This window comes from Achroia grisella, unplaced genomic scaffold, assembly GCF_030625045.1.
Source record: "Achroia grisella isolate CSIRO2021 unplaced genomic scaffold, CSIRO_AGI_Agris_v1 utg976, whole genome shotgun sequence".
In the NCBI taxonomy this organism is placed as follows: domain Eukaryota; kingdom Metazoa; phylum Arthropoda; class Insecta; order Lepidoptera; family Pyralidae; genus Achroia; species Achroia grisella.
Window position 1 is genome coordinate 1914236 of NW_026713078.1, and position 12043 is coordinate 1926278.

Consider the following 12043-nt stretch of genomic DNA (forward strand, 5'->3'; position numbering starts at 1 on the left):
AATATTCTGTCCGCCAGCATATCCTATTGCATTTTTGTCAAAAAGAAATAATTACATCAGTGGCCGTAATCCGAGCATAATATCAAAAATGAGAAAAAAATTACTTATATATATAAGTAGCCCGGAAAACTGTATATGTAGTACAGAGAGTTATAATAAAAACGGTCACAAGAGGCCGAAAGGTCCTATCTTAATAAATAATAAGCGAACCACCTGTTGAGAACCTCTGATGTACATATATAATCTCGAAGCAACGCACTACTCGCTTCATTTCAGTTAAACATCTATCATAAGTTACTTTTTACATATAAAAGTATTTTTACCAAATTTATTTATTATTGATAAATCATATTAAAGAAATTCTTATACTTATATAATAATAAATATATTTTATTAAATTAAAAGGATGTAAATATTAATTAATTAAAATTTGTTTACAAATTGTGATTAACTTTTATTTAACTGTATTTTTTGTGTTAATAAAATAATAATGCTGTGGCAGATATGTTTTATACTTTTAATAATATACTATTGTGTATTGCGTTGGAAAAATAGGGATATAATAAAGTTGTCCAAACAATTACCATTTACGAATGAATACAGATGCCTCCCATTTATTGGACACGCGTGGCTATTCATCAGACGAGGAAAAGGTAAGAAAGGTTTAATTAATTTATATTTTATAAGTATATATGAACCGAATTTGACAGGTTTATGTGAAAGAGTTTTTGAGTTATGAGGGGGTCAAAAGTGGCTCCAAATGGTTCGTGTAAAACTACACACGGTGCTGCTCGCCAGTTCTCTTACTTGAACTCGGCTTGACACGCTGCCGCGTGTCTAGATATTTAACAGATAAGAAATTATATTCTAAAAGGCAAGTAAGATAAGGCAGGAAATTACATTCAAGAAATTTATTTATTACAAATTATATTTATTCATTAGAAAACGAACAATTTATAATTCATTACATAAAATCAACAGTATGTACATTTCTAGAAAAAGCCGATAACAAGTTATCAGAGACTTAGCAAAAGAAAGAAGCAAGATGTCGTGATAAACAAAATAAAGATTACATGTAAAATTTTACTCATTTAATGCAACCTAGAGCATAAATTACATTATACACAGCTAAACTTAATAGTTTAGCTAGTACAATAATATAACATTAATATTAAAATTTTCTTGGATAATTTGTTTATTCAATAATGTTAAGGTAATGAGTATAATTTTATCTAATGTTACCGCTAATGCAGAATGCATAATTATCATATCAGCATTCATATAAATATTGTATACAGTGGACCCACCATTATCCGACAAACGTTTTGCAGGGCAGTGTCGGACCATCGAATTTGACGGATTATAGAGTGCTGCCTAAGGGTCCCCTATAGTCCGGAATTTTTTAGTAAAGAGTATCTTGTAATTCGACAAATTACAGACCCAGTGATAAGATTCTATGTTATATACATATATATGTATGTATGTAGGTAGGTATATGCACTCTGAACTATATTGTCAAAAAAATATTCAGTAGTAAATAATAGACCATGGCGGATTACAAGGGGGGCCGGATAAGACAGGGGCCGGATTACCGCGGGTCCACTGTATATAATTAAATTTAATTAAACAACTTCACAAATAAAATATAAATTTGTCTAAAAAATCGGGCTAAATATAATACAATAATTAAACTTTGTTTATTGTTTTTAAAATTAAGTTTTAATTAGTTACTTTATTTTTGACATTCTCTTTTCTTAGAATAATTAGTTGCACTTCTGCACCACGCTGTTTTGGGTTGACTGGAAGAGATCTCTTTCTGAAAGTAGGAACCTGTGCCAACGATATTTCTTTCAATTATGTAATATACACATTTGTATATAAATCTTTATTTCTTTCAGATCCAATGGATACATTCAAACTTTTAGCAGATGTAGCACAGAAACGCAACGGCATCACAAGCTTTTGGTTTGGAAATAATTTGTATACTAGTAAGAATTTTTATATTATAAATTCAAAAGTGTCTCCATATGTCTGTCTATTATATCTTACTATTTCATGACTAAATATGTAGAATATATGTACATACATATATATTCTTGGTATTTATTTAATAGATATATTAATGTGTGTGCAACTATACAATAGTTTTCAGTACATATTTTCTTTCTTTCTTCACATATCTGAATCAAATTTGACATTCTCGTAGATTGAACACTAGCATGAACTAGATTATCCTGTCTAAAAATATACAGATAAGATGGCCGGAGAAAATAAAGAAAATTAATTATAAAAAGAAAATACCTTGTATTAAAGTAATTATTTTACATTCCAGTTTTAACAGATCCATTCGCAGCAGAGAAAGTGCTGAAGACCAGTCTCGAGAAACATGAGCTGATGCAACTTGCGAGACCACTGATTGGAAATGGCAGCATATTTGCGCCAGGTAAGAAAAAAAAATCATGTAATAATAATGAAAGAACATCTTATTATAATATCTTCCTAAATAAACGTACTCTGAATAAAATGCACGGTGCAAACATTTGTATTCATGAGTATGATAACATCCAGACCAATGCAAACGGTCTGGATGTTACCTATATTTATTATGTACCTGTGCCCGCTTACACACATGAAATATAGCCTATGTGTTAATCTGATGTATAAGCTATATTACTGTAAAGTTACGTCAAAATCCGTTCAGTAGATTTTGCGTAAAAGACCATGAATCTATCCGCTTATCCGCGTAAACTTTCGCATTTATAATATTAATAATAAATGTATTTACAAAAGTAAACAAATGGCGGAAAGTGGTCAAAACTATACATTCAAGCTATATTTGATATCTATACGTTGCCTGATGATGCCTCGAGAAGCGAAACACGTGTCGATCGGAATATGAGATTTACGAACGGTCAGAAAATTATTAATAACTAGCTACGCCCGTGACTTCGTCCGGGTAAAATGACAATACTTCCATATAACCTTTCATATCCCCCTTCAAAACCTTACAAATCTTTATTTGCATTAAAAAGTAGCCTATGTCTTTTGTCAGGGTCTAGACTATCTGTGTACCAAATTTCATATAAATCGGTTCAGTGGTTTCAGCGTGAAAGCGAGACATGCAGACAGACAGAGTTACTTTCGCATTTATAGTATTAGTATGTAATATTATGTTATCTGTACTAAAAATATTTTAGATTTTAGCCGAATAGGTATAAAAATTTACAATAAGATACCAAAGGATATATTGCAATTACCCTTAAATAAATTCAAAACATCTGTTACTGAGCAAAGACTATTACTCACTAAATGATTACTTGAATGACGAGCGTGCATGGCTATAGTTCTTCATGCACTGGATTTTCATTTAATGTTAGACATAGACACCTATGTAAATATACATTGAGTTTCTTGCCAGCTCTTCTCAATTGGATCTATATACTGAACTGGACTGTAGGGAAAAAAATAATTTTGACGTTCATAAGCGGCTAAAATGTCTGCATGAATAAATTATTTTTTAATTTGAATTTGACTTAAATACGGTACTAAAATAAGAGTAATAAAAGAAGAGTAAAAGATGAGTATGTTTAAATATGACGACCGATAGAGAGCAGTGGAAGAGAATGACATACTGCGCCGACCACAAATAATGGGATAAAGGCAAGGCAATGATGATGATGATGACGGTGCTATAGATGTACAATTTATTCTGCAGAATAGATAGGAAAAATGTTAGAAATTATAAACTCTAAATGAATGTGTGACATGTTAGAGAGTGACTGTCTGTATAGCTTACATAGTTTAGTCTTATAAACTATGAAGTTGTCTCTGTACCACTAAGACAGATTTTTGGTAAAGCCGAAAACTGATTGTCGTAATTTCTTGCTCTCTGGCTCCTTAATGTACTTTGTGTGTTCTGTCGAAATAAAATCATTTCAGGTATAAGTTTTCTTTAATTACTCCTAATTTTTTAGACTTATTCTATAATAGTTGGACGACTAGACGACGACTTCTCATAGTTTTATTTTTTTATTTTAGTCTATGAATTATGATGAATAGAAGGAACAATATATTAAAGACAAAGAGCACAGACATCTAATGGTGGTTACTTTGAAGACCTGAAAAATCCGGGGTATTTTGGACGAGTTACTTTTCTTTCTTACTGGTCTCACCTCAATTATTGCATTTCCCAACTCCAACCTTTTGGGAAAGGCTTAAAAATAATTTTCAGACTTTAAAATAATATATAATTCAAAATGCATATTCCAATACAATTACGGTGTGTTTTTAAACTTAAAGTTATTGATATCAATCTTATTTATTTATTTACTCTTTGCACCAGAAGTATATTACAAAGAACATAAGTACATAATAACTAAAAAGGCTCAAAAGGCGGTCTTATCGCATAAGCAATCTCTTCCAGACAACCTTTGGGGAGAGGAGAGAAGATAGAAAGTGGTAGATGGCTCAGGAAAGGTCCAGAAAATTAAAAAAGCGTGTGTGCTTGGTTTCTCTTTTATCTCATTGCTTACTTCATATTTCTTGTTACGTGCGTACCGGTTGAGCATAGCAATGCAATGACCATAGTAATACTAAAAAGTAAATAATAATAATTCACATATACTACTTACAATACATTTCATATATACTAATACATATATATACATACATATTATATGTAAATACACAATACACAAGAGTGTCAAGTACCGATTAATTATGTTACACGCAATTTGGAGAAAGCCGAGTGAATGAAGGATGAATGTGATGATGATGATGATGATGATGATGATGATGATGAAAAAATATGAGAAGTGTAGCTCTTAATTAAAAAAAATCGTAAACAGAACAAAATTTCAATATTAGTCGATAAGGTCGACAGTTGACGATACCTCTGACTACCTCTTTTAAGACTATAAAGGTATATTGATTAAAATATAATAAGTAACTAGTTTTAGTAATTTAATAATTTAACTTTTGTAGTATTCATATGGCGACCACGTCGCAAAGTCCTCGCTCCGACCTTCGGACAGAAAACTCTGAACAACTTCGTGACGGTATTCTACAAACAAAGTGTAATTCTAGTAAACAAGTTACAATCCATGGCAGAAAAGGACAAGTTCTCAGTGTTTAATTATATTTCTACATACTCCATGGATTCAATATGTGGTAAGTCAACCGACTTTTTTTATTATTGTGTCGAAAAATCTCGAAAATATTGACCCCGCCAGAGGTGTGTAAGATTGTTATCCATTAAAAAATTGCACGGTATTCCTACTAACGCCATTGTCGGAGTTGCGAGGTCATGTTACTATTTACCGTGAATTCGACGGGAAAGACTAATATTAATATTAATAAAGACAATATTTGTAAGGATGTTAGTTTGTTACTCAAACACAAAAAGCACTGGGAAATTCCGACTGAAATTTGTTATAGAAATAAAATACTTTTGTCAAATTTGACACGATCCTTAATTATATGTAAAATCACGGGATCTTCTCTTCGGGACGGGTCCTTTTTTTAAGTTTTATTTAGACAGTGTTACAAGCACCACAAGTAAACTGAGCTGCGGATAATTAATTAGACTACTAGAAATATAAACTATATTGATGACATCTCATTCCTGCGGAATGGCAACTCGTGAAGATCACGGTCTTCAAATAATCACGTGATATCCGTGGTGGTGTTGGTAGTGGTGGTCCGTGTTCATGTATATAGGCGATGGTTAACATAGTCACATTCGTCATTTCAACTACATAAAACTTAGACTATATACGGAAAATATATTTAAAGACTACACTTTGGTTTTTAGAGACAACTATGGGTGTAAATATAAACGCACAAAGTAACACAAATCACCCAGTACTGAAGGCATTCAATGGATTCTGCCAGATATACGCCGCTCGGTCCGTAAGACCATGGCTACATTCGACAGCAGTTTATAGATGGATGCCTAATTATTCCACTTATCTTGGACACTCTCAACTACTAAACAATTTTGTGGATAAGGTAATCTATATATTTATGCATTACATTCTATTTTACACCATTTTACAGCAGGTTCACAGCAGATCAACACCATTTGCCATCGAATTCACCACCTAAGTGGTCTCTCCCAGTGCGGTTTCAGAGGGTCTTCCTCCTAGATATTTGTTTTTTGTAAATACATACTATACTGTACTATACAATACTTAATAGGCATGTATAATGCAAATAAAATCACATTTATATACATTTTTAACTCTTAATTAGATAAATTAAGATTTACAAAATGTACATAAAATTTTTCAATTCTATAATTTAAGCGAAATAATATAACTGCAAGTTTCATGTTTTTGCAGATTGTTAAAACGAAAAGCCAAGAAATAAAAAATGGTGGAAACAACAACATCCAAACTGGTGATGACAGTAAGTATGCAGTTAATATTTTTTTAGTACTATTAATACTTATTGGTTGTAGTAATGACATAGTAAAGCATAGTCAAGCAGATGACCTATTTGATAGAAAGTTGTAAATTTGTAATCGTCGTCTATACATGAGCTCTACGAATTTGCAACTCATTGCCGTTAAAATAGATGTGTTCTAGAGTGGAGACCGTGAATTGGCAAAACAGCGTAGGATAATCTCTAGTTAGGGTTTCAATCCACTAGGCTTTAAAAGAAGCCTGTGTCCTGCAATGGGTTGACAATCATGATGATTTACGTGAAGAGGATCACGAATGTCATATATAGTTACATAATATATAGAAGACCACTTTGTGCAAAGTTATTATTAAAGTCTAAATTATAATAACACGAATTGCTGCCTTTACACATACGAACTGTCACGTGTGAATCGGCTTTCAAGCAGGAAAGAATGAGCGTTTAAATCTAGACAAGACAATCAATCGTGTGTGCTATAGCGCCCTTTTTTTAGTCTTTGAAAAATAGAATCTGTGGATTTAATTTTTTTTTAATAAATTTAAATGTTTTTAAAATACCCATAAACACGAAAGAGTGAACACAAAAAATAATGAAATTCAATCACTCGCGCGCTAGCATACTGCAAGCGCTGATTTTCCCTTCTTGATCACACCTGAAAGTATGTGTCGTGTAAGGCAGCTAATGTTTTGATTCCATATTGAATAGAGAAGACAAGAACATTTCTGGAGCTGTTGATTGAGTCATCGCGAGACAATGGCTACACTGATGTGGAGTTACGAGAGGAGACACTAGTGATGGTGCTCGCTGGTACCGACACCTCCGCTGTGGGAGCATCCTTCGTTCTACTGCTACTAGCCCGATATCCCGATATTCAAGATAAAGTACTTCAAGAGTATGAATATTACTATATAAATACAATAGCATACTTTGATGGTAATTGGCCTCGGTGGTCTAGCCGTTTGTATACGCTTACCTGTTATGGTCGCGGGTTCGATATCGCAAGATAAGAATATTTGTATTCATCTGTATGATTGTTTGTATTGGTCTGGGTGTATTTCATGTATATTGTGTATGTCTTTACAATAAAAATAAAAAGTATATCAGTTGTTTAGTACACATAACACAATCTCTGTATGCTTAGGACTAGATAGGCATGTGTGAACTGTCTAGGGTTATTCTTATATCTGTATAATTTTTTTTTATTCATTTTTATTTGTTCCAAATATAGATAAAACAAAATATCCAGACTCGGAACTCGGGTCCGCTAATTGTAATTAAATCATATACAATTATTTATGTTCCTTCCAAATAATATAATATGTATATATATTTTATGTAGTATACTTAGTTCATTTTTATTTGCATCATGTTTACTATTATCATACAGGTAATATGTCAGGTATATCACAATTGGAATTTGTCAAGTTAGTCACGTTCAAGAACATGAATTCTGTAACGCCTGATATATTATTGCAAGCAATTTTGTGTTAACTAACAGTTTGTTTTTAGAATCGAGCAGGTATGTGGCCACTCAGACAATCCAATTCGAGCGGAACATTTGCCAAGTCTCAAATATTTTGATGCTGTTATCAAGGAAACATTGAGATTGTATCCACCAGTACCTATTATCGTGAGAAAAATGGAAACGCCTACGGTTTTACGTCAGTATAAATAAAGTCTATATTTGCATAACCAGATCAAACTACTTATAACATAAATTATATTTATACATATACAGACTTACTCTAATATAAGCCAATTGCCTAATATTTGTCTAGACTATGTTTTTTTGTAATGTAATGGAATGTTACACCCGCTTGCAGTAACGCTGGCGGGGCACCAGAGGAGGATGATGAGATGAGTATGAGGTCAAGTTAGTTAGCCCATCATGACAAATTCACTAGGCATTTATAACGATGATTTTCAGGGGGAACTGCGTGGAGGTCAATCTGGCATACGTTTCTAACAATGGGACTAATTCAAAAGTAATACTGAAAACTCCTTCTTTCCAGTATTACTTCAACTAGTAAATAAGAATCTCAATGATAAACTGGGGAAACGCCTACAATAATCAGTGACACTCTTGTTATACCCATGTATTATCAACTACAGACAACGTTTAAATTAGAAATAAAACTACTAAATTACTAAATATTCAATCTTTGGGGGAACGCCTACAATAATCAGTGACACTCTTGTTATACCCATGTATTATCAACTACAGACAACGTTTAAATTAGAAATAAAACTACTAAATTACTAAATATTCAATCTTTGGGGGAACGCCTACAATAATCAGTGACACTCTTGTTATACCCATGTATTATCAACTACAGACAACGTTTAAATTAGAAATAAAACTACTAAATTACTAAATATTCAATCTTTGGGGGAACGCCTACAATAATCAGTGACACTCTTGTTATACCCATGTATTATCAACTACAGACAACGTTTAAATTAGAAATAAAACTACAAAATTACTAAATATTCAATCTTTTACAGCGTCTGGACTGACATTGGTACCAGGAATAGGGGTTGTCATAAATATTTGGGGAATGCATCGCAATCCAGCCATTTGGGGGCCTGATGCTGATGAATTTAGACCTGAACGCTTCATTGAGGATACTTTAAAACACCCAGCAGCCTATATGCCCTTTAGTTACGGGCCTAGAAACTGTCTAGGTTAGTGTTTCCATTATTTTTCTAATTCTGTTTTCCATTATAATATTCTGATATCTTGCGTACTAAATATTTTTTAAAGATTTTAATAATAGCATTGAAAGAAAGAAAGAAAGAAAGAAAGAAAAACATTTATTGTCAACCATTTTTACATATACATATATACATACATACATACACACTTAGAACAATTACAATAATAATTTATCTTATATTATTTCTAAATATGGTTGGCAACATGGCTGACACTCAGCATATGCCGTGACAGCTAACTGTCACGGCGCTGGTATTCTGTGCCTGCCATTAGTGACAACACGTACAGCTCGATGTCAGTTTTTTGACCTTTGACATCTGTCAGATGTCATTGTCATTGCTTACTTTTATTCCATTTTTAATCTACTATAATGGTATGGTGCATCCGCTTGCACTAACGGTATACGCTGGCGGGGCACCAGTGAATAATAATTGAAAGAGCATGAAATCAGGTGAGTTAGCCTACGTTGCTTTACCAAAAATGAACGTTGATAGTTTCCAGGGGCGACCGCGTGGAGGACGATCTAATGTGGTTTATTGCTAGCAATATGGCCATTACTAGGAATCCCTCCCCACTTTTACCTTATAATTCCTAAGTTTCATATTTAGAATCATTATAAATCTATATAAAAATGAATTGCTGATCATTAGTCATGCTAAAACTCGAGAACGGCTGAACCGATTTGGCTTATATTAATCTTGAATTATTCGTGGAAGTCCAGGGAAGTTTTAACGGTGATAGAATATTGTGATGATAGGAGCGATGGTGCGAGTAAACACACACAGTAGGGTGTAACTTGTATATTAACTGTTACATCTTGAATTACTCTAGCTTACACTAATTACATAAACTATATATATGAAGTACTGCGTCACCTACGTGTCGTTATACAAAACGTACACTGGCACAATCTACTATCGAACATGCTGATTTGCATCACTATATCACAATATAAAGAAATTCCATGTAAAATAGTAAAAAGAACAATTATATTTCCCATGCAAACGGCTGATAACGATAAACAACGACTGAATTTCAAAAAACTTTTGACATATTTAATTTTGTGGCGAAATATTAAACAAATATTGGCTCTATAGTATAATATAAAAAAGATTTTTTAGTGTTTTCACGCTGACGCGTTTCTACAAACACAATCTTAGTTTAAAAATTATAATAGACATTATAATTACAGGATATCAATACGCTATGATGTCAATGAAAACAGTTTTAGCATCTGTGGTGAGAAACTTTCGCATCCTACCAGCGGAAGATTGGGAATTAAACTCTTGCAAGAATAAAGCTAACCTTGAGGTGAAATTTGAAGTAATGATGAAACATGCAGATAATTTCCAAATACGATTGAAGAAAAGAACAAATGAATCCACATGAAATTGTACTTAATATTGGGACATATCGCAGTATAGATCTTATACGCTAACTCATAAAGACTAAGATCGTTTCTTGCATTTAAACGTATATAGAATTAAATATTGAATTAAGGACTTGTGTTAATTTTAAACTTTCGTATATACGTTATTTAAATTATTAACCGGGTCTTAACACGAATAATTATATGGCAAATAAAGGTTTTATGGCAACCTAGTCGAAACGTCGACAGAAGTAAATACCATTCGTGTTAAGACCCGGTTAATAATTTAAATAACGTATATTAAACATTTTATATGAAGTATGATATTTTTCATATTAAATTTACTGTTACTGATGTTACTTATCATATTATAATAAAAGTCCCTAAATAAATGTAAGAATAAAAAAAAGTTAATATTGACATTAAAACCACAGATAAATGATAATTGTAAGTATTATTATAATAGTAATAATAGTAAGTATTTTAGTTAGTATATATTTATTGTTGTTAAGCTCACTAATTTTTAAAGTGCAATCCTTAGTTCCTTACTTTCACGCGAAAACTACTAAACCGATTTAAATAATATTTAATAGTCTAGATCCTGAGAAAGGAGATATGCTACATTTTATTGTGAAAACAGGGTTGTAAGGGGTTGAAATAGGAGATGAAAGGATGTATGGATGTATTCTGATTTTTAAAAATAGACGCTGAAACTTATTTTTTCGTCTATTAATTATAAATATATATAACAAGTATATAAGTTTTGCCCCTTAATGGTAAAAGTATGTAAAACATTTACCCTTAAGGGGATACAATATTATCATATTATGATAAAAGATATTATAAAAGATAGAGTTTGTTTGGTAATTCGTCATTTTTGAAGTTAGAACGATGAAAATATTTTCTTTGCCTTTTTGAGTTAGAGATTAAATATTTCTTGCTGTCCAAAGTCACTATGCCGTACTGACGAAGTTGCAGTCACAGCTAGTACACAATAAATAAAACTATATTTTATATAAACGCTAGCTGTTCCGGCAAACGCTGTTTTGCCTTAAAATAAAATAAAAAAATTTAGGGCTGGACTACCCCTAACATTAGGGGGATGAAAAATAGATGTTGACCGATTCTCGGACCTACTCAATACGCTCTCAAAATTTCATGAGAATCGGTCAAGCCGTTTCGGAGGAGTATGGGAACGAAAACTGTGACACGAAAATTTTATACATAATATAATTAAAAAAGTACCAATTTACCACGTTTATTTCTGTGCTAAAACTGACAAAATAAATAGAGCTTTAAGGTACAATGACTTATAAATAACTGACTTTCTATTAGACTATAATTAATAAATATATACCCTGATCAATATAGAGAGCTACTAACGAATACAACTACATGTATTGTGCGAGAATCAAACCCGCGACCATCGAACCGTGAAACAGTACTCTAACCGATACACCACTGTGGTCATCGTGAAACGTTGGGTCAATGAATCTCTCCTTATTGTGCTTTGTTCGTAATGATTTGCTATACAA

General features: G+C 32.3%; 1 protein-coding gene across 1 annotated transcript; it reads left to right on the top strand.

Annotated features, from left to right (window-relative positions):
• The first annotated feature begins 490 nt into the window (after positions 1 to 490).
• Positions 491 to 10609, top strand: LOC131854299 (cytochrome P450 4d8-like). Its single transcript, XM_059205396.1, has 10 exons — positions 491 to 653; positions 1899 to 1988; positions 2333 to 2443; positions 4984 to 5169; positions 5813 to 6009; positions 6342 to 6408; positions 7129 to 7315; positions 7933 to 8084; positions 8929 to 9108; positions 10332 to 10609. Exons 1-10 carry the CDS (start codon positions 491 to 493, stop codon positions 10526 to 10528), a joined length of 1530 nt encoding a protein of 509 aa, XP_059061379.1. The 3' UTR covers positions 10529 to 10609.
• The last annotated feature ends 1434 nt before the right edge of the window (positions 10610 to 12043 follow it).

Coding starts and splice junctions, on each gene's coding strand:
- LOC131854299 (XM_059205396.1), top strand. CDS start 491: ATGCTGTGGCAGATATGTTTTATACTTTTAATAATATACTATTGTGTA. Junction 2,444..4,983: donor TGGCAGCATATTTGCGCCAG/GTAAGAAAAAAA, acceptor TAACTTTTGTAG/TATTCATATGGCGACCACGT. Junction 9,109..10,331: donor CGGGCCTAGAAACTGTCTAG/GTTAGTGTTTCC, acceptor TTATAATTACAG/GATATCAATACGCTATGATG.